The sequence below is a fragment of the Rhinolophus ferrumequinum genome, chromosome 8 (assembly GCF_004115265.2).
Source record: "Rhinolophus ferrumequinum isolate MPI-CBG mRhiFer1 chromosome 8, mRhiFer1_v1.p, whole genome shotgun sequence".
NCBI classification, from domain to species: domain Eukaryota; kingdom Metazoa; phylum Chordata; class Mammalia; order Chiroptera; family Rhinolophidae; genus Rhinolophus; species Rhinolophus ferrumequinum.
In genome coordinates, this window is record NC_046291.1 from 42,440,000 (window position 1) to 42,463,278 (window position 23,279).

The 23,279-nt window shown below is 32.6% G+C and overlaps 1 protein-coding gene across 1 annotated transcript in view; it reads right to left on the bottom strand.

Moving 5' to 3' along the window:
* ZNF804A (zinc finger protein 804A) overlaps positions 1 to 23,279 on the bottom strand; it is a 264,615-nt gene that overhangs the window by 21,238 nt on the left and 220,098 nt on the right. The window contains exon 2 of the mRNA XM_033112863.1: positions 14,634 to 14,777. Coding sequence (XP_032968754.1) covers positions 14,634 to 14,777 — 144 coding nt within the window. The remainder of the gene's footprint in view (positions 1 to 14,633; positions 14,778 to 23,279) is intronic.

The following is a 23,279-nucleotide window of genomic DNA, read 5'->3' on the forward strand; positions in this document are numbered from 1 at the left end:
GAGATAATCAGTAATACGAAATGATAGGCAACAAAACAAAATGCTACAGATCAAATATCTGAGGGAAAATTACTTGAATCCTGAATTCTATACATAGGCAAATGTTAAAAGAAAGAAAACATTTTTAACATACCAGAGCAAAAAATTGTTGTTATCTGATTATCATAAATATCACCTTATCTCAGCATAAACCACAGTAAAAGAAAAATAAATACATAGGAAAGGACAACATGAAACATAAGAATCAGTGCCAGTTGAGAATTATCAAAAAGAATCAAAGAAAGTTTACAAGAAGTTGAAAGAAAGTCCTTTGAAACTTGAAGGCAGGGGTAGTGTTTTCCAAGCAGCAGGATTTAGTAACAAGATTACATTCTCTTCTTTATGTATTTAGTTATTAACTTGGTTCTGTGAAAAACACTTACTTAATCATAACAACATGTAAACTGGTGTTGGACATACAATGATTCAACATAAAAACAGTACATTGAAGATTTAATTACAGCTGTTGAACAGAATAAATTTAATGGTACTCTGTTAACATTTCAAATTGTCTAACTTATAAAAGTATGAACTAAGGGAAAGCTAAAATGCACGCATACTTAGTTCTTTGTCTTTTAATTTTATATCAGTGGGTCAATATATAATGTCTAATGTTGATGAAGCAAGAAATAAAGAAGAAAACATTAATTAAAGTTATAAAGGAAACTTCTAGATTACCTATGGATAATAGTTATTTAATAAAAATCAGAAGTAGCTGGGGAAAGAAAGTGGGAGACAAAAATATTAAATTCTTCATCTTTCAATTTGGGACATCAGTGTTAAGTCTAAAATGAACAAATCTATAATAATATATGTTAAATGCTTAAATATATAATGTTAATAAATATAACTTAAAATTGGCTAAATTTGGTTACCTCTTGCACCTGAGAATGGAGATAAAGAATAATATTATATATATATTTATATATATATTTATATAATATATATATATTATATAAATATTTATATAATATAGGTATGTTTTGGACTACTCTTTATGTTGTAAATATTTGTGCATATCTACCAGGTTTCCCCAAAATAAGACCTAGCCAGACAATCAGCTCTAATGCGTCTTTTGGAGCAAAAATCAATATAAGACCCAGTCTTATTTTACTATAATATAAGACCTGGTCTTATGTAATGTAATATAATATAATGTAATGTAATGTAATATAATATAATATAATATAATATAATATAATATAATATAATATAATATAATATAATATAATACCGTATCTTACATTAATTTTTGCTCCAAAAGACGCATTAGAGCTGATTTCTGGCTAGGTCTTATTTTCGGGGAAACAGGATATTAACAGTTTTAAAACCTGTTTTACATTAAAAAAACCCACAAAAACTTAAATATTCAAATGGTCAGGAGCAAACATTCAAAATATAATAAAGTAAACCGGAAGATATTATATGGACGTAATTTAATTATCCCTATATAGTACTAACTGTCTTTTTTACCTTCAACTACAAAATGGCTCTTGTTTAAAATGTGGTAAAGGTAGATGGAGTTCCATTTCTAAGTTTCAAACAATACTAATGAACTAACACCAGAAACCAGCACTCCATCAGCCCTTGCTTAGAAATAGTGCCAAAACTAAGTTATCACTCAATTATGATTATTAATAATAGATTAATAAGAAACCCAGAACTTAATTGTATCATCCTTTCGAGAGACACTTATACATGATTAAAAGTTCTGAACTCCTTCAAAAAAATATATATAAATATATATATCCATACATATATATATATGTAAAGAAATAATTAAAACTGTCATCGTTGGATGGTGTTTTGTCTAGGCGATAAAATATGGCTAAAGGCAGTTTTCCAGAATAAAAGAACACAGGTGACTCAGGCAAATATCCTAACAAACATGCTAATAATGGACCACTTGACAAACAACTCATAATATTTACTAGTAGCAGAGTTCTTGAACACAGAATGCTTTCAGCAGGATATATCTGATAATCTAGTGTGGTAAACAAAGCAGAAATCTGTTGATCTATGGGTATGACTCTCTGGAAAATGTCAGGTAAGCTCTGTCACTATCCTAGTACAACATGAAGATGTTTCATGACCTGAATGACCTCTGATGTGTAAGTGATATGAATCACACATATTACTTAGACCTCATATATAACCTGCAACATAGATAGATCTGATATGGACATTGAGGACTTGGGGAGTTGTGTGTGTGACCTCAGACCTCTGTCTGCTTTCCCATGAGTACTTGTACTCCTGAAATTTTTAGTAATGATGTATACTAGGTAAGACCTCAAACATCCCAAAATCTGCAGAAAGTATGAAAATTAATAAGATGTTGTAAGTGGCATTGCATAATGTCCCTATGCTTTTGATAAACTATAGTATTCCAGTATTTTAATCATATGTGTTCATGGTAGTAATAACTCAATGCATTTGTATTTTACCACAATGCGTATTTCTAATCTAACGTTATTACATTCCTAAGGAATAGAGAATTCCATCTTCAAAAGAAGAGATTTAACAGCCACATAGACTAAAGTGCACAGCAAAACAAATTCATTTTATGAAGAGGATGCTTATTAAGGACTTAAACAGAAGATGGACGGCCTTTTAGATTTACTTGCTTTTTCATGAGATTACTGAACACTTTAAAACAGGACACAGAAGAAAATCAAGTGTAAGTAAAGTCCCATGGTGTTTCTTGCTAGAATTGAAAATGTCAAGCACATTTCCTTCCCCTAGTTCAGGATCTCTTTAATTCAATTATCTGAGAGCCTTCTAGAAAAGATTAGTCACAGAATAAAAACTATGCTTTTAGACTAGTATTGGGTGAGAACACAGTCAGTAAAATTCCTTTTGAATTAATTTATCTTGCTGTTTATTACTGTTTCTGTTTTAATGAGCACTTAGTTGCATAATTTTTTTTTTTTTTTTGGTGATCTCTTTGCTTTTATTTAAATAATTCAGTATTCATATGAATGGTTCACCAAGATGTTCAAACTTTGCAGAACTCTGCCAATAATTTCATAGTGTTTTCAGCTCATCATCACTACCAGGTATCAAACAGAGCATCTGGAAAAATTGCTTAACTTTAATTGCAATCATGTTTCTGTTTAGTTTGATGTTATGTTTAAAATTCAAAGGAAATAATATTTTATTCACATTAATAATCTACAAAAGGAAATGGGAAAATCATTTCCAGAGTGAAAGAAAGTTTGTCTGAATAGGAAGATAGCTAAATCCAATATACATATTTACAAGACAACCTTTTATTTTAAAAGCCAGGTAAGAGGTACTCTGATACATGAGAGAAGGAAAAAAAAAAAATCTCAATTCTTAATGCCAGATTATTAATGCTAGAAGAAACTTTGTTTCTTATACTCACCATACTGTACATTACATCCCCATGGCTTATTTACTTTATAACTGTTAGAAACTTTTGAGATACATATTGAAAAACACACAGTGTGATTTATGGATGATGTGATACAGAATTGCACAACTGAAATCTATGTAATTCTACTAACAATTGTCACCCCAATAAATTAAAAAAAAATAAATTTAATAAAAAAAAATAAATAAATAAAATGCTTTTAAAAAAAAACAACTATATAATTGTTCTTTAAATGATCCTTGGGACAAATCTTAGTTTCTTATTGTTTTCCTAATTAATTAGCTGAATAAAATGTTTGAACATGTCATTTGACATTTTATGATGGTCATGATTTTACATTTTGAAGGAAGTAAAGGTAACATGTATCTGTATGCATATACACATATATGTACATATGTTAATTTATGTGTGATATTTCCCGAATAAAATTTTTGTAATTTTGTTTGCTATATTTCTTTGTTTTGCTCTATAAAAACATTATGGGCATGATAAGTTAAATAAACATTGTGTGATATTTTCTTTAAAACATTTTGTCTTGACACTTTTTGACACAATGCCTTATTTTTTCTTTATCTTTCCCCTATTGTGAAATCACATTTGGATTGCAACATTGATGATAACATTTCCCTTGGACTCAAGGGCTAAAAAGATTCTTCAGCTTACAGGAATACTAGTGGTACAAAAGTTGAGGCTGACATCTAGCATATCTTCTTTTTATCAGACTCGTACCTAAGCTTTTAGCACACATCTTTGTTAATATAAGACAACCCAGTCACTTATTTTTATATTTAAAAAGTATACTGATCTGCTGAGAAAAGCAGTTTTTAATATTGTGTAGAGGATTTGGTTAGCAGATTTTGTGACATGAATTATGCTTCTTGGAAAATAGCAGGCTAACAATTCCGACTTTACCTTTGGTTGCCTTGGGAAATATCAATAAAGAGGCGTCAACTGTTTCCCCATTAAATATCCCTGTTTATCCTACAAATAAAAGCAGTTGTCCATGACAGAGTACATAGGCAGCATTTTCCAAATTGCTACAAATACACTGAGGTAAAATTTGAGCTGGAGTAAGAATGAGGTACTGCACCATATTATCTCAAAGTTTCCAACAGAGTGAAATCTGTATGAATAAAATGATTTTGGGATTAATATATTTATTTTGATAGATTTTTGAACCGAATATATTTTATATGTATTATAGTGCCTATTGGGTGCAATGTATTTAGTTAGGCATGCGACTGAATAAGAAGCAACACAAAAAAATAAGACCAAAAATATTCACACAAACATGATTTTTTGTGTGTGCACCTTTAGTATACACTGATATACCAGGGCTGCCAAAAAAATGTATACACATTTTTAGATAACATGTGCCATGGGTACATGGGTAACATGTTAACATTTCTTACATGTTTGATCTTCAATAAATGGGAAGAAGATGAAGATGAGAGGTAGAATACAGGGTGGAGGTTGGGGGGAATTCATATATAGTTTTCTTGAAAATTCTGCTTTACTTTTCAGAGTGATTTTCATTATTTTTATGTACCAGTTATCATAATTTAATGTTAAATAATGGTATGTGGATATACACCGATGTAGATTCTATGCAGAATTGTTTTTATGGTGCATCAACTATTTTAAAATTGTCTTTGGACGATTTTTTACACACTAGGAAAAAAGATTTTGAATACTACCGATTACACCCAGAGACAAAAGGCAAAGACATGGTGATACATGCAACACAGAAGAGGGAGGTGTTGAAAAAAAAAAATCAGTCTCGACTGCTAAAAACAGAATAGCATCATTAGAGAAATGTGTTATTTTCAAGTAGATTAGATAATATTGCAATTAAAAGGAGGAAGATTGGAAATGGGAAGTGTTACAATACTCAATGACTGGTTTTAAGTATTTGTAGAAAATTGTATTAAGTTCTTAGAAAAAAATGGGTTAGAAAATGATTTGAACCTTACCTTATGGAATATAAAAAGAGTGACTTCATATGCATTGCATGGTCATTTGCAGTTACTAGAAATGTGTGATACAACTACAAATAACCTATATCGTTTTAAGCCTATTTCTTACTTTTCTTAAATGAACATTTCTCTCAGAGTCATCTTGATGTCGGTATAATATTATGATAATCATATATGGCATCTCAGAAGTTGTCTGTCCATAGACTAATAATTATAGCAATACAACAGAATTTCAGTATATGAAGATCTGAAGATACTGGGTTGCACAATAACTTGTTTGTCAGTTTTATGACTTATCCAATGTCCAGATTTTTTTTTTAAAGGTGTCATACTTTCAGCAACTTTACAAAGTACAGACGATCCAAATATGCAGTAAAAAAAAATAGACATTTCAAAAAAGGAAACGTTTCTTAGAGATGCGGTTGCAAACATCATCTTGTTCTGCTATCAGAGAGTGTGATCACAATAAAGAAACCAATCTTACATAAATGCAGTGAGTTAAAGATTGCCATAATTCTCCTTTTTTAAAGTTGCCCAAAGAGATAAGAATTATTTATAGCACTTCCAACCTCAAATTGCCAAGACAGCAAATATTTATCTTCCTGGACAAAAGAGGAAAGCAAATGAATTATAATATATATAATAACCACATATACAGAAGTATATATTCATCTATACATTTTTTGCATCATTATCTTACTCTCTGTTTCTAGTACTATATGATGCATTATTGTCTGCCTGTACAAATACAGACATAATTTATTCTTATACAAATTATCCACACTATTGAAACTGAGTTTTTTTTTAATATACTAGCTGGTGATTTCTAAATGTAGTAGTTCATTTTATACGTAAATGTAGGTACATATTAAAGCAGCCAGGAAAACCATTCCATATAAGTGACCATTCCATAGACTGTTTACTTTTTATTTATTTATGATCAAATTTGATGTAATTTACAATATCCTAGCAATATGAATGGGCGTGGTGATTGTCATAGCTTCAAAAAGAAAAAGAAAATCATTTGTGTAATTAACAATAAAATGCTCATTGGTAAAATATATAGCTGGGTGAAACATTTCTACACATTAAATGAAAGATGTAAAAAGATAAGTTTGCTTCCTTATTTTCTAAATAAATTACCTTCCAATTATTTGAGCCATTCCCCACTGGGTAATAGAAAATGAATAGTATTCAAACCCATATTTAAATGGATAATTTACTGATAACAAGTTTTCTGGAATAACTGCTAAGTATCCTTAATTTCCCATTTACTCTCTTTACACCTGCCAAATCTCCTTTGTTCCTGGGAGTGTGGGAGGACAGAAAAAGACTTACATAAGCTTCTGGCAGCCAAGATCCACATACTTTCCGTATATAGAACTTTATTTCTCTAACTACAGGTAATGTTGCTGCCTCCATTTCTGAAGTCAACACCTGATGTACCCCATTGTCTATTTGTTCTATTTTTGTTGAGGACTCGGTAGCCCTCTTTAGGTGACTTAAATTCATCTGTGTTCATTCTCACTGGCAATATAGAATCTCTGAATCTAGTGGTACCCTCCATTCTGCTCATTGGCTCAGATAATCTACCTGCATCTCTTCCCTCTCCATGGCAAGATCACCAGCTCTCAAATCAGTTGCCTTCTTAGTCCCCCTCAAAAGGGCAAGGGGAAATTCTGGACACTATCCATTGTATATTTAAACAGAGCTTCCTGGGGAGACCAAACAGCAAAACTTGTTGCTTAAACACATTTTGCTGCCAAATTTATTTTGATATTGGATGAGTTTCATATTGGTATAGAGCAGGCAGCCCAAAAGGCGTTCTCTTTGCAGAGTCCCTACTTTCAACATATCTTTATAAGACATCTCCCACTCTAGGGTCATTGTCTGGAGAGGAGAAAGCAGAATACACATGCCTAACTGTTTCTCTCTATATTGTCTGTGCTTCTTTCTCCATCTTCTTTCCAATATCTCTTTAACAATTGCTCTGGAATGCTAAGAAATGTACTTTTGCTATCCCTGTATATCATGGAAGCATGCAATATGTCATCAGATAACAACTTAAACAGTACCTCACGACCTTTGGTATCTCCATTCTCCTTTTCGACCCTGGCCTCACATTAAAACCATCTGGAAAGCTTCAAACATAAGACATATGTCATGGTCTGATACCAGAATCTGAAATTACTATGTTTTAAAGCTTTCCTGGGGATTCTAATATTGAACTGAAATGAAAGTTTCTTTGTTTTATACCATGTTCACCTCCTATCATAGAAAACAGAAATCCTGATGTCTTAGTTTCTACAGAAGCCAGGACAGTCTTGAGGTGTATTATGAGACAATCCGAAGAGCAGACAATTTAAAGTTGGTTATTGATCTGATTAGAAGGAGATAAAACTTTGATTTTCAGGATGCTCAAAGCTAAGTACTGCTCCCAATTTCCCACATATGTAAACTTAGATTATAAATATTTATTTTTTATGCATCAATTTTCTCCTTAAACATTTGATTTTATTAAGAGTAATTCACAGAATCTGTATCAAAATTATTTTTCAAAAAGTATAAATCAATCTATGTAGTAGAAAGTATAGAATAAATCTATAATAAACTATGTCCCAAAATAGATATAGTCTCATGAAATATATTAAATTATCATTAACATAGTATAATAAAAATACAATAGTAAAATAGAGGGATACAATTTTATTGATGCCACCAACCAAGTCATTATGTAACCTACGGGAAGAATATACTTTCAAGAGTTAAGAAGTAATCATTATAATAAAAATAAAAATAAAGATACACCACTTGGGAAAAAAATGGTTTCCTTATAGTTATTGTTGCTTTACAAAAATGAAAATTTTAGTGGTGACAATCACAAAGAAGTAGAGGAACTTGTTTTTGATTGGCTTATAATGCACAATTTATATATTAGGTGAATTTCTCTACTGTAGTCTATTTTTTTGGGATAATTATATGTAGGTAGAGACCTTCATTTAAAGATATAGTATTTTTCACATACCCTTAAGAGTGACTGGTTCAATAGACAGCCATCATCCTAATAGATGGTAGAAGATGGAAAGGAAGGAGACTTGAACTCCACTGGGGAAAGTTCAGGGAAATAACATAAGTTCAGATACTAGAAGTGATTTTTTTGTACAGAGTCCAGCTCAAACTCAAGAATGGACAGAACCTTCAATTTAATTCTATCAAATCATGACTTTGAATTTGAAATGTCAAAACAATATAGTTCTATGACTAACTAGATATATGCGTGTTTCTCTTGGGGCAGTCATTTTATGGGCAGTCAGGGAATTTCTATATGAGGAAATTGTATAGTCCTCCTTGTTTTGATGCTCAAAATGGCTTTAAAAATGAGTACAATTAGGCTGAAGTACACATCACAAGAAAAATTGCAGAGAAGATACTTGAAATGGATTGTATCATGCATTGCTTTACCTGTATGTCATATTTTCTTATTAACCTTTAAATATTATCTTGTAGATGAAATTTTATACCCACATATCAAGAAATGATTCCTTTCTCAAGTACCAGATTAGTGAACATGAGTTTAAATTATTAGGAATGTTGCAATTTGAGAATAAATCTGCTCTATTTCTATGGCAGTACAAGTTCCTGCAGGAAGAGTAAATTCCAACAACCTGGCCTGATCCTGACTCCCTCTGGAGCAGAACAAAACAGCATGCCATAAAGCACTGAATCTTGACTAGTTGGTGAAGGTCACTTTAGTGCCTTTTGGGAGAAATTTCAGCCACACTGAAGCCGCTAAAGCAAAAATCAAAATGTTTGAGGGGCAGCAGCAATAAGGCAATCATTCCTTTTCTATCTCTTCATAGCATCAGCGTGACAAATTTCTTAGAGTGAAAATAACTCTGAGTTGCCATAGGTTGTCAGAGGAGAGGGCAAGCACAGTGTAGCTTTTGTTTAAGGGCAAATGAACAGTGAAAGGGTTTAAAGGAAAATCTTTTCTTTTTACCTCATGCTGAGTTTTCATTTTTTTTTTTTTTAATCTCAATGATTAGAATTCAGAATGACATAACTTCACTGGAAACTGTTCTAATGTTTTTATATGAGAGAATCACTTAGAAAATGGGAATTGAGAATTAAATACATATTGATTATTTATGATGAATATATAGGCCTTAACTATGTTTTATATTTGATGATATAGAATTCTTGAACTTTAGATCCAGAAGGCCAGTGAAAGTGATTTAGTCCAAACTATCAATTTGTGCATGCAGAAATGGAACCCTGGGAAGGCAAAGATGGAAAGCTTCTCCCATACCAGACATTCATGATGGAGACTGACTGAGGTACTCGGGTCTCTTGGCTCTTCAAATGCATTTGCTACACAGATAAATGTGTTTATATCATTCCCTCAAAAAAATATATATATATGCTAAGTATGTGATTTTAAATATTTTCCACTACTGTAACATTGACAGGTACCAGAGACCTGCTAGAGCAAACCCTGCCCTGTAGGGTCAAACCCTGCACCACAGCAATTTCACTGTAGTCATGGCCAGTCCTCAAAATGAATCAGCTTGAGGGTTAATTCCTTCCAAGGAAGTACAAACAGCAACCAAGGGTTAAATACAACAGGAGGGCAAACACAACACATACAAGAAACACATCTGGAGCACCTGGCCCTGGAGACCAGAAGACTTCACCACTGGGTCCTACAGGACAGCTACTACATAAGGTCACACTACTAAGACTAGGAGGCATAGCAGCCCTACATAATATATAGAAACAAAGAAAGAGATGCATTCAAAATGTGGAGACAAAAAAAAAAATGTCTCAAATAATAAAACAGAACAAAGCTCCTGGAAAAAAAAAATCTAAATAAAATGGAGACAAGCAATCTACCAGATATAGAGTTCCAAACCCTGGTTACTAGGATGCTCAATGATCTCAGGGAGAACTTCAGCAATAAGAAAGGAAACATAAAAGTAAGATAGAAAATATAAAAAGAACCAGTCAGAAACAATATCTATCTATCTGTCTATCTATCTATCTATCTATCTATCTATCTATCTATCTATCTATCTATCTATCTATCCATCCATCTAGTAACTGAAGTGAAGAATACATTAGAGGGAATCACAGTAGATTAGATGAAGCAGAAGAACTGAACCGGTGATTTAGAAGATAACATAACAGAAAACACCAATTCAGAACAACAAAAAGAAAAAGGAATCCAAAAATATGAGGAGATTTTTAAGGAGTCATCAGACATCCATCCTGGCACAACATCAGACATCCAACATTCACATTATAGGAGTACCAGAAGGAGAAGAGAGACAGCAAGGAATTGAAAATATATTTGAAGAAATAATGATGGAAAATTTCCCTGACTTGGTGAAGGAAATAGGTATACAAACCGAGGAATAGCAGAGAGTCCCAAACAAGATGAACCCAAAGAGGCCCACATGAAGGTACATCATAATTAAAATGCCATAGGTTAAAGATATAGGAAATCTTAAAAGCAAAAAGAGAAAAGCACTTAGTTACCTGAAAGGGAGCTCCCATAAGACTGCCAGCTGATTTCTCAACAGAAACTTTGCAGGTCAGAAGGGATTGGTACAAAATATTAAAAGTGATGAAAAGCATGGGTCTGCAACCTATATTACTCTACCCAGCAAAGCTATCATTTAGAATTGAAGAACAGATAAAGAGCTTACCAGATATGAAAAAGCTAAAGGAGTTCATCACCACCAAACCAATATTACAAAAAATGTTAGAGGGACTTCTTTAAGAAGAAGGAAACAAAGAAGATCAAAACTATGAATAATAAAATGGCAATATCTACATATCTATCAACAATTACTTTAAGTGTAAATAGATTTAATGTTTGAATCAAAAGATAGGGTGGCTCAATGGAGAAGAAAAGAAGACCCTTACATATGCTGCTGACAGGAGAAACACTTCAGATCAAAGGCACACACAGAAGAATGAAAGTAAAGGAATGCAAAAAATATATTTTACGAAAATGGAAACCAAAACAAAACAAAAACTTGGGTAGCAATACTGATACCAGACAAAATAGACTTTAAAACAAAAGCTATAATAAGAGACAAAGAAGAACCCAGTAATCCCATTTCTGGGCATTTATCTGAAGAAACCAAAATGCTGCTTTGAGGGGAATTCTGCATTCATATGTTCATTGCAGCACTGTTTACAATGGCCAAGTGGTGGAGGCAGCCTGGGTGTCCGTCGAAGGATGAAGGATAAAGAGGAGGTGGTACATTTATACAATGGAGTATTGCTCAGCTATGGAAGGGAATGGGTTCTTGCCATCTGTGGCAGCACAGATGGATGTGAAGTGTAGTGTGCTGAGTAGAGTATGTCAGACAGATGCAATGTGGTTTCACTTATACGTGGAATATAAATAATAAAATAAACAAACAAACAAAACAGAAACAAATTTTGATGGTTGCCAGATGGGAGGGGGTTGGGAATTGGTGAAGAACAGGAAGGGATTAAGAAGTACAAATTCGCTGTTACACAGTAGTCATGAGGACGTAGGGTATAACATAAGGAATATAGTCAATAATTTTGTGAAAGATGGGAGTGGGGTTAGGGGGCAGGGTGAAAAAGGTGAAGGGATTAAGAAGTACAAATTGATAGTGACTACAAAATAGTCATGGGAATGCAAAGTAAAGCATAGTCAATAATATGGTAATAACTATGCATAGTGCCAGGTGGGTACTAGACTAGTCAGGGGAAACACTTCTTAAGTTTTATAAATGTCTAACCACTATGTTATACACCTGAAATTAATATGAAATCATCTTGAATGTTAAAATAAATATAGTGTAAAAAATCCCCACGAAAATACAAATGGCATTTTTTAAATAAATAGAATAATGACAAAAAAAATCATCAGATTTGTATGAAATCACAGAAGACTCTGAATAGCCAAAACAATCCTGACACAAAAGAACAAGACTGGAGGTATCACACTCCCTGATTTCAATTTCTACTACAAAATGACAAAAATCCAAATAGCATGATGTTGGCAGAAAAACAGACACAGAGATCAAGGGAATGGAATTGAGAGCCCAAATATAAACCCACATATATATGGCCAAATTATTTTTAACAAAGGAGCCAAAAACATACAATGGAGAAAAGATAGCCTCTTCAAAAACTGGTGCTGGGAGAATCGGAAAGCCACGTGCAAAAGAATGAAACTAGACTGTTATCTGTCACCATATACCAAAATTAATTCAAAATGGATCAAAGACCTAAACGTAAGACCTGAAGCAATAAATTGCATAGAAAAAAAGCATAGATTAAATTTATGGACCTTGGGTTCAAAGAGGATTTTATGAATTTGACGTCAAAAGCAAGGGAAGTAAAAACAAAAATAAATGAATGGGACTATATTAAACTAAAAACTTCTGCACAGCAAAAGAAACCATACACAAAGCAGGGAGGCAACCAACAGAATGGGATAAGATATTCGCAAACAATGCCTCTGATAAGGGGCTAATATTCGAAATACACAAGGAACTCATACAACTCATCAACAACAACAAAAAACCCCAAACAATCCAGTTCATAAAAATGGGCAGAGGATCTAAATAGACAATTCTCTCAAGAAGATATAAAAATGGCCAACACATATATGAAAAAAAAAATTTAACTTCACTAGCTATTAGAGAAAGGCAAATCAAAACCACAATGAGATACCACTAGTTAGAATGGCTATCATCAATGAGACAAGTAATAACAAGTTTTGGAGCGTTTGTGGGGAAAAAGGAACCCTCATACACAGTTGGTGGGAATGTAAACTCACACAGTCACTGTGGAAAATAGTATGGAGGTTACTCAAAAAATTAAGAATAGAATTACCATATAACCCAGCAATTCTTCTTCTGGGTATCTACCCCAAAAAACTGAAAATATTTACCTGCAAAACTACATGTACCCCTATATTCATTGCAGCATTACTCACGGTGGCCAAGACAAGAACAACAACTGAAATGTCCTTTGATAGATGATTGGATAAAGATATGGTACATACACACAATGGAATATAACTCAGCCATAAGAAAAGATGAAATACCGCCATTTGCAACAACATGGATGGATCTTATGATTATCATGCTAAGTGAAATAATTCAGACAGAAAAAGTCGAGAACTATATGACATTACTCATATGTGGGATAAAAGTAAACGCAACAAAGAAACAAGATAAACAAAAACTCATAAACACAAACCACAGTTTAGTGGTTACCAGAAGGTAAGGGGAGTAGGGGGATGGTGGATGAGGGTAAAAGTTGTCAAATATATGGTGATGGAAGGAGAACTGACTCTGGATGAATAAACAATGCAATACATAGATGATGTATTATACAATAGAACTGTACACTTGAAACCTATACAATTTTACTAACCAATGTCACAACAATAAATTTAATAAAAATATATGTATCTTTTTTTAATATCAAAATTATATGTGGATGATTTTTGTGAGTATGGTTAAAAAGATAAATATTTCTAAATTACTGCTGTATCGTATCCAGTTAGCTAAACAACCTATGAAGTTGCATTGATAAATGTAAAGTATATAAGAAAATGGAATCCCTATTATTAACTTCACTTCTGACATCATCCTTATTTTAAACTCATCTTTATATAGCGTGCTGAAAAAAATCAATCTTGGATTTATAATTGATAGGGAAATATTAAAATATACACATATTAAGTAGTTATTTAACCAATTACCCTGAGTTATTTTTACTATACCAAACCATTGTTTTTTTTTCATGATTTATAGTAGTTTAAATTGGCAAATGCTTTATAAAAAGAGCTATGAATAAATTAATTTATATTTGATAAATATCAGTTGATTAAAATATTTAAAATGTAATACTTTTGAAGTGTATAGAGGATCAACACCTATAGAATATAATTTTCAAAATACTGTCAATTACTAACAGGTAATTGAATGGTATTTCTTTGTGTTAGTTGCTTATTTCAGACTTTACGTTTGGTACTTAAAACGAAAAACAAAAAACCAAAACTGCCTTTTGCTATAGGTCATCAAATCATCATCCTAGAATGACATCTTTAATAATTGTACAACAAAGAAAAAATAAACACCAATATCATTTTCATACAGTCTACACAATTCAAATTACCATAAAATATCAGAAATAACAGTTATTTTTGGACATTTCTTTCTTACCTGCTTGTGAGCATGGTCATATGAATTGATGTGATTGTCAAACTCCTGATGCTTATAGTACTGCTTGTCACAGAGTTCACAGTAAAAATTGGCCTTCAGATCTTCTAGAGCTTTTGCTATTGTGTTCTCCTTCTCAGCATAGTCCTGAAAAAAAAAAAAAATTCAAAGAAGGAATCAATTAGCTCTCCCGAGCTTACTTTTTTCTAATAGTTGTCAACTAGTATAATAGTTACAATTAGAAATAGAATTTAACAAAGAAAACAATAAAGCAAATACCAGCAAACCAAATTAGAAGAAATTATGAGTTAAAGAAAAAAGATTAATGGAAGAATCCAAAATAAATGATGAAACGAATAGCAAAAATACAGAGAAGAAAAGCAAACATTGGAAGAAACAGAGGCTGTTGTTTGAACAATTTCCTATGCTTTGTTAGCATTCAAAAAAATGAAAATTTTATAGCCATGGTGATTCAACTATAGATTTTTGGAAATTGCTTAGTTAACTTAAAACTTCTAAATTCTGAACAATATCTAAAATGTGTCCTGTATGATGAGGTCCATAGAGATACACAGATATTCAAGTTTGATATTTTTGTTTGCTTGTTTCCTTAAATACCTATATAGTAACTTATTCATCACAACTAGATTTCATTTGACAAATGTTTTCATTTTGACTCATGTCAATTTATGTTGAACTTTCAAATATTATGTAGTTTTAAAAAATAAGACTCCTATCTTCTATTTCTTTACTTAAACTGATAAAGATTAAACTGTATAAGCAGATTGCTTTCATCATAAATAAAGATGGCTATATAATCAAACCCAAGAAAAAGTGAAAAATGTAGTCAGTTACCATTAGCTTTCATTTACAAAGCATAAAATAGTAAAATGTTTGACCGTGGCTTTTAGGTTTTCTTAAATCTAAATTTAATTGCTATTTCATCCCTCCTTAAATGTTAACATTGCCAGATATGAATAAATTTTACATATTGAAACACTGTCCAAGTCTTTCCCTGAAGTGCTGATATGAAGACCTAAACTTCAATTACTACCATAGAATATATTATGTTTCTAATCACAGATTCTCTCATATTTACTCCTTTAAAATTCAAAATAATTACATATTCAGGATTCATATATGCCACTCTAAGACTCTCAACTCTCTCAGGCACTGGGATGTGGTATGAAATGACACAGCCCTCTCTATCGCAATAACAATTGTCCTTTCACCAAATATAGACTAGAAAGAACTCATAGTCTGAAGGTTTAAATTAGTTCTACAAAATTTAAGAGTAATTTACTAATTGTAATTTAATGAATGACAAACACTTGCCTTAAATTATTGTTCTATATATTTGTGTACACATCCCATAACATAATGTTCACCATAATTTGTATGTATACCTTGCAGTATGCCTTGAAGTACTGGATAATACATTTGCCATAATCTATAAATACATAGCCCACTTTCTCACTTTAAAGACAGTGATCTATTCTTAAGTTTTATTAGTTTTATCAACTGCATAGCAAGAGGTGATAATTTGCAAAATCATTCAATTTGTTCAAATGATTCCATCCATTTAATAAACTTACGATTTCTCAGCATATTTGTGGAATATTTTCTATTATTTTTGATGACTTTCAATGTATCAAAGGTTAGTTTAAAAATCTTTAAATGAGTCATATAGATATAAACTGCTTACTGAATTTTTATAAAATCTTCAAAATGATAACTTGTGGAATAGCCAATTTAATTGAAACAAAAATTAAGTACTATAATTTTATGGTTAACATGTGTGAAGCAGAGATAAAATTCTAGTCAACATGAGTTACATTAAAATGGCAATAATTTGTGGTTCAAAACTGAATTAGCTCTCAAAACAATATTCTTGAACAGCATTTTCTTTGCAAACTAGTTGTTTTTCCCCATTAATTATAATTACATTTAAGCTACTTCCTCTCTTTAAATATTTGGTTATTGTTTACGATGGTGTAAGTTTTTTGTTTTTTTCTTCCTAATGTTGAGATTCCTCCAGAGAAGCAATAATTGCTTCCTACTTACGTTTTTCACAAAAGTGGGAAATCTTTGAGTAGAGCAAACTGAGATTCTTAGGTAAATTGCATTTTCAAAAATGTTATCCTCTGCCTAGATCTGAAGAGAAAAACAAATCTAAAAATAACAGCTAACATTTATTCAGGGCTTGTTTAGGGTCAGTCACTAAGTAAGAAAGAGTTTGGATGCATTAACTCATTCACTCCTGATTAAAATTATAGAGATGTATATTCTAGACATCTCATATTACAGATAGGAATATGCATTCCATATTTGAACCTGAATAATCTGGTCCATAGCATTTCCTTATGTTTAAACTTTTAAGCACATAAATAAATATATAATATATATTATATAATATATATAATATATAACATATATATATATATGGGGAGAGAGAGAGAGAGAGAGAGAGAGAGAGAGAGAGAGAGAGAGAGAGAGAGAGAGAAAGTATAACACCCATACATCCATTACTCAGCTTCAACAATTATCAACTTCAGGCTAACCTAGTTTTATTTTATCGTAACCCATCTCACACCCTCTCCTCTGTCCTAGATAATTTTTAAGGAAATTCCAAAGTTCATATAATGTTATCTGCAAACCTTTCAGTATGTATCTCTAAAATAGAATTTAAAAAAAAAAATCATCACAAAACCAATAAAGCAATGTCAGAGTTAAAAAGAACAAAAACAATAAAGAAACACCATTCCTCATTATCATAAAAAATTTAGTGAGTGTCTTCAAATAACTACAACTGTCTAATATTTTAAACTAATTTGTTCAAAACAAGATTCAAATAAGGCCCATACATTAGCATCATCTGATGTTTCTTAGTCTCTTTTATTCTATACATCTTTTCCCTTTTTGTTTTACTCCTATTGAAATTTATTTTCCAGAAATATTTTAAATTATACTTCACATTACAAAAAAAATGTTCAAAGTATAGAAACATTACAATATAACAATAAACTCATATTCCTCCATTAACATTTTGACACCCATTTGTTCTCTTGCTCTCTCTCTCTATTTCTCTCTTCCTTTAAGATACAGAAAGAAACCTAGTGGGAGCTTAGGCTGCAATAGATTATACAGTAAGAAATATGTTTGGGCTGGAATTTTCATGTTGACATGAACTGCAGTAAGGAGTCAAGGCTGAAAATGTTAGTAGACTTAGAAGGACTGGTTACTGTATGTGGATCATAAGGGAAAGGAGTCATATATATTTTCATTGATTATACATTTAAAAAAATGTTTTTAAACAAAATCAGCCATTGGACTAATGTGCACAAATGTCCCCTGGCCCCTCTCCTTCTCCATTGTGGATAATTTTGGAAGAGGTGTTGACTACATTACAAAGCACAATAACATATTCAACAGAGTAATCCCATGGCAGAAGGTAAAAAAAGACACATCTGAATAAGATGAAAGAGGAGCACAGCTCCTCATATATGTCAACACCAAATTTCTCCCCTCTATCTAACAAAGCTATTTTGTTCAACTATGTATGCAATTTCTGTAACGTCCCACTGAGTGAGATGGCAGAAAGTAAAGAAGAGAGGGACAACTGCTTGTAGCTTGTCAGGTCATCCAAACCCATCACATTTTACATATATCTAAAAGCAGTAAAGGTTGAATCCTTACTTTCAGGAAAGTAGCATAGAACTCCAAAGTTATCAAGTCAAGAATCTTTAAACATACGTTAGCAACTGTGCAGTGCAACTTTTTTTTAAAAAAATCAGTACATGAAACAGAGAATCTAACGGTTTAGCTACAGTTCAGGGCCATTCCACCTACCCTATATTAAAAATGAATAGAACCAAAGTAGGACTTTGAAGGGAGAACATTTTCTACTTCAAAATAAAGCATCTCGTGGTGGCGTCAGCGTAACATGGCATCAAATGACAGATCCCAGCCTCTCTTAAAAGGCAGTCATATGCAACTGGGTTTACTGGAGTAACCTGTCCTGAGGAATGTGAGCCCCACGAGGGCAGGGATTCTGGTACCCAGTCGCTTAGAAACAACTTTAGAGTTAATACCAAGTTATGTCATATACAAATTATCATTGCTAAAGAGTAGTTGTAAAAACATATTACATTCTGATCTTTTGGCTAGAAATTCTCTATTTAAAGTAGTTAAAATTAATAGACTAGGCAATGTTAAAATGAAATCATTTTCAGTGCTGAAAAGGAACATTTCTACTATGTAATTGACATTTAAAATACTTTGGAAAATTTCCTTCTTTCTCTCTCTCTGTCTCTCTCTCTCTCTCCCCCCTCCTCCTATTACTCCATTAAGAATAAAAGCATCCTTGTGATTTATATGCGGCATACATTTTATTAGAGGTTCTTTAAAGAGAGAAAGAAAAAAAAAGTTTAAATTTTGATTATAATGAAAACATTAATCAAAAAAGAGATGGCAAAACTGTTCTCTTATAGAAGAATAACCAGACAGAAGACATTTAATTTGGAAATCTATAGTCTACACTTCCTAGAAAATAGTGCACATCTTCTGGGACGTATCTCTTCTTCAGTCATTAAATGATTGGTTTTGAGACAATCTCCAGTAGTTGCATGTACTAGTACCGTGTTTCCCCCAAAATAAGACCTACCCTGAAAATAAGCCACGGTTAAGATCATCAGCCACACGGACACATTTAGTACATTATGACAATGTTCCAGAAAAAGATGACATGACCGTATTTGAATAAATGCAGATTGTTGTACATGAAAAAATAAGACATCCCCTGAAAACATGCCCTAGTGGATCTTCTGGAGCAAAAATTAATATAAGACCCGGTCTTATTTTTGGGGAAACAAGGTAACATCTGATTGCATTTTGCCCCAGTCTGTGATGGGATATTTTTCCTGTCTATCCAGGGGCTTCTCTGACTCCTGATACTGCACTAGGAAATGCACAAGCCAGGAGTGCTGAGGAGTTGATACCATATAAGTCCACCTTTGATCACTGTGGAGGGTAGGAACTCAAGGATAAATATTTCCTCTTTTATTTATCAGACAGACATTTCTGAGACACACTTTTAATATTCCATAGATTGTCCCAGTGAGTTGGAGTACGAGTTAGCTGTAATAGTAGCAAAGAGTATATCCTGGTATTGGTTTTCCTTTCTTACCTGTACTACATTTCTGTTTCCTAGGATCTCTTCCTAAATAAACTACCTACATAGAAGTTTTTATCCTGGGCTTGACTTTCAAGACAAACTGGACTAAGATTATAAGTGTTTTGGTGTTTTCTATGAATGTCTTACTGACAAACTACATTTTATAGAATAATCTAAGATGACATTATTCTTAAATTCAAAACGCTCTCAAAGTCTCCCGTCATTATTAGAATAAATATCCTTACAATGACCTTCATTCCTGCTCTACCTGGTACCTGGCCACATCTCTGTCATCTTCTATTATTCTCTTTCCTTTATCTCACTTTGCTTTAGTCACTTCTATTTCCTTAACGTTTCTGAAACGTTCTTAACCATACACCCACTTTGACACTTGGACTTGTTATTTACTCTCCCTGCAGTGTTCTTACACCAGATATCTGCAGGAAACTTTTATTCCCTTCTAGCAGAACTCTGCTAAACTGCTATTTTCTAAAAAAATGACTTCCCTTATCATACTTCGGAAAGAGAGACGCTTTTTATTCTCCGTCTTCTTTCCTTCTTTTATCTTGCCTTTTAATGTAAAACAAGAAAAAGTTTATTCAGGAAGAAAACAGAACATCTTTGGGCAGTGGAGTCTGAATGCTATATTTACAATAAGGAAGAGCTGGAGTACTAAAGAAGGCATGTGGGAAAACTGATGTTATTCTTTATCTGGTTTTAATCCTTTCTCTATTAAGTAAGAGGGCAACCATTTCTGGGTGATAAAAGGCTGTACTATTGTCTCAAAATATATGTCATTCTTTTCTGAAAGGCTGGGGTCTATTACTTCAAAGGCTAAAGAATGTATAACAAGATGTTTTGGAGGTATATGGAAGGGGGACTAAGAGATACGTTGAAAGTCACAATTTTATCAAAAGTCACAGATGTATTGAACAGAATTATAATAAAAATTTACATTTAAATGTGAGGGCTTTTTAAAGGATTCCACAGGAATGCAAACTCATTCACATCACCATCAAAGGTGAAGGCAGAGACTGAATACTGAAAAGGCCATGTGTTGAATAGCACATCTTTATGGACAAACCTGGTGAGGTAATGCAAGCTAAGGGCAAAAGCGAAGTGTATCTTTATATCTATATTTACGAGTATTGGAGCAAGTAAAGTTGTTTCTCAAAATTGATAAGCTCTTTCAGAATTAGTTTCAAGGCAAGAGAGTGCATTCAAAGGTCTTACTATTTCTATTGTGTGGTTATTTAGCTGATAAACACTGGATAAATATTAATAGTATAGTTTCTAACCTTAGAACCTATTCAGGTAAAAAAAAAAAAAAAAAAAGATTGATCCCCAAGCCACAACTGTCAGAGTGCAGTAGAGTGCAGTATTGTCTGTCTCACTGGGTTATTCTCATCATCAAGATGATGCCTCTTTGGAGGAATCTGTTTCTTTTTCCGTTCATGGATCCCACAGAAAGTCTTAGCCTGTTACTAGAACTTGTTAGAAAATCTGGTTAACTTAAACCAGTATTTAGCATAACTTGAGAAGGTACGAGAAGATTGAGTTAGACTTTTCCCTTCATGTTTGGAAAGATCTCAGGAGGACAATATGTTAATATTGGGCTAAAATTTAGCATTACTCTGTAGTTTTCCCATGCATAAAGTAAGGCTGCGGGGTATCACACCTTCAAGGCAAACCAGAAAAGTATTATATCAGGTATTCTAAAGCTGAATGCTAGCTGAGGTATGTAAGACTCTAGTATCTATCTATCTATCTATCTATCTATCTATCTATCTATCTATCTACAATTTCAACATAGGAATTATACATAAATAGATTCTGCAAAGAGTCCCAGTGTAGAATATAAGTGGCAGTAATTTAGGGAACTTGTTTCAGCTTAGATATCTCTTAAATTTATAGGCAATAACCTCTGTAAAGTAAAAAGAAAGGTATATAATGATCTGATGCATACATGTTTCTGTCTCAATTGTAACAGTCAACTAAGGGAAAACAGATCAGTTTCAGTAAATTGTCCCACTCTTTATCCTAGCTTGAGTTCTCCCAGAAATAGACACTGGAGTCGATTTTAAGTAATTTATTTGAGATCTCAGGAAACACTGGGAGAAGAGTGGCAAAGTAAGAGAGAACAGGAAGCTGATAAATATTTCTGGTTACAGCTTGACACATACAGAGTTTTAAAGTCATCACACCTGTACTTATAACCAGAACAAGCTATGAAAAATGAAAATATATTATTATTATTATTATTATTATTATTATTATTATTATTATTTAGAACTGTTATGGAACAGAAGTCACAAGGTAAAATACCACTTCAAAACCTAGGGACAAGCACATTCAAAGATAAAGCGACTAATTGGTAACTATAAGATGGCCACGGGGATACGAAAGACAGTTTGGGGGACATAATCACTAATGTTGTAAAGATTTTGTAGGGTATCCAATGGACACTTGTCTTATTAGGGAGACCACTTCAGGGGCAGTGTAGATGCCTGATCACTGCGCTGTACACCTGAAGCTGAAGCTGAACAATAACGAATGTCAACTATAATTTAATATATATATCAAAGAAGTGGAGTACAGCATAAGGAATAGAGACAGTGGAAATGTAATGGCTGGGTGCGATGCCAGAGGGGTAGTAGATTGGCGGAGGGAGGTTATCACTTTGTGATGGGTATAAATATTTAACTATTATATTGTTTTGTACATTTGAAACTAATAATAGTAAAATAAAAATAATAACAATAATAAAAGAGGCTCTAATTATATACATATATATACTCTAATTATATACATATGCATATATCATATATATATATATATATATATATATATATATATATATATACACGATTAAGCAACTGATACCTGTTTACTTGATTTAGAAACTGCTGGAGCAATGAACTGGCAGGAACTCTTAAATGTTAACTTGGATAAAGTACTATAGGCTGACTTTGGTCTAGTGTGATACTCTTGGTGGTTGCAATCTCAGAAAGGCCTCCAAACACTTTTGTAGGCTTTCCTTTCATGAACCTCACCAGATTCTCATGATAACAATCTGAGAGTCACTTGTGTCCCTGGAAGTTGGATGGGAAGAATAACTATTGTGAAATAAACCACAATTTTCCTTTATAACTAAGGTTTACTCCTGAGGGACCTGGTATTTTCACATGTCATTTCAAAGACTTTATTCTAGCCAAGGAAAGTAATTTATTTTCCCTAAATCTTCCTGTTTCACACAAGTTGTTGGGACAACACTGTCAACAGGGGTCACGGCTCAACAGGGGTCAAAATATACTGGAAATTGTATAAATGGATTAAGTCCTGGAGGAAAGAGAGAAAAGGCAGGTATATCCCAGCAGAAATGCATATGACAGTCATAGCCCTGAGACACAGACTCAAAATGATTAATATCTATCTGAAAGGTTATAGAATGCATCTTTCCCCCCCACATGTTACCA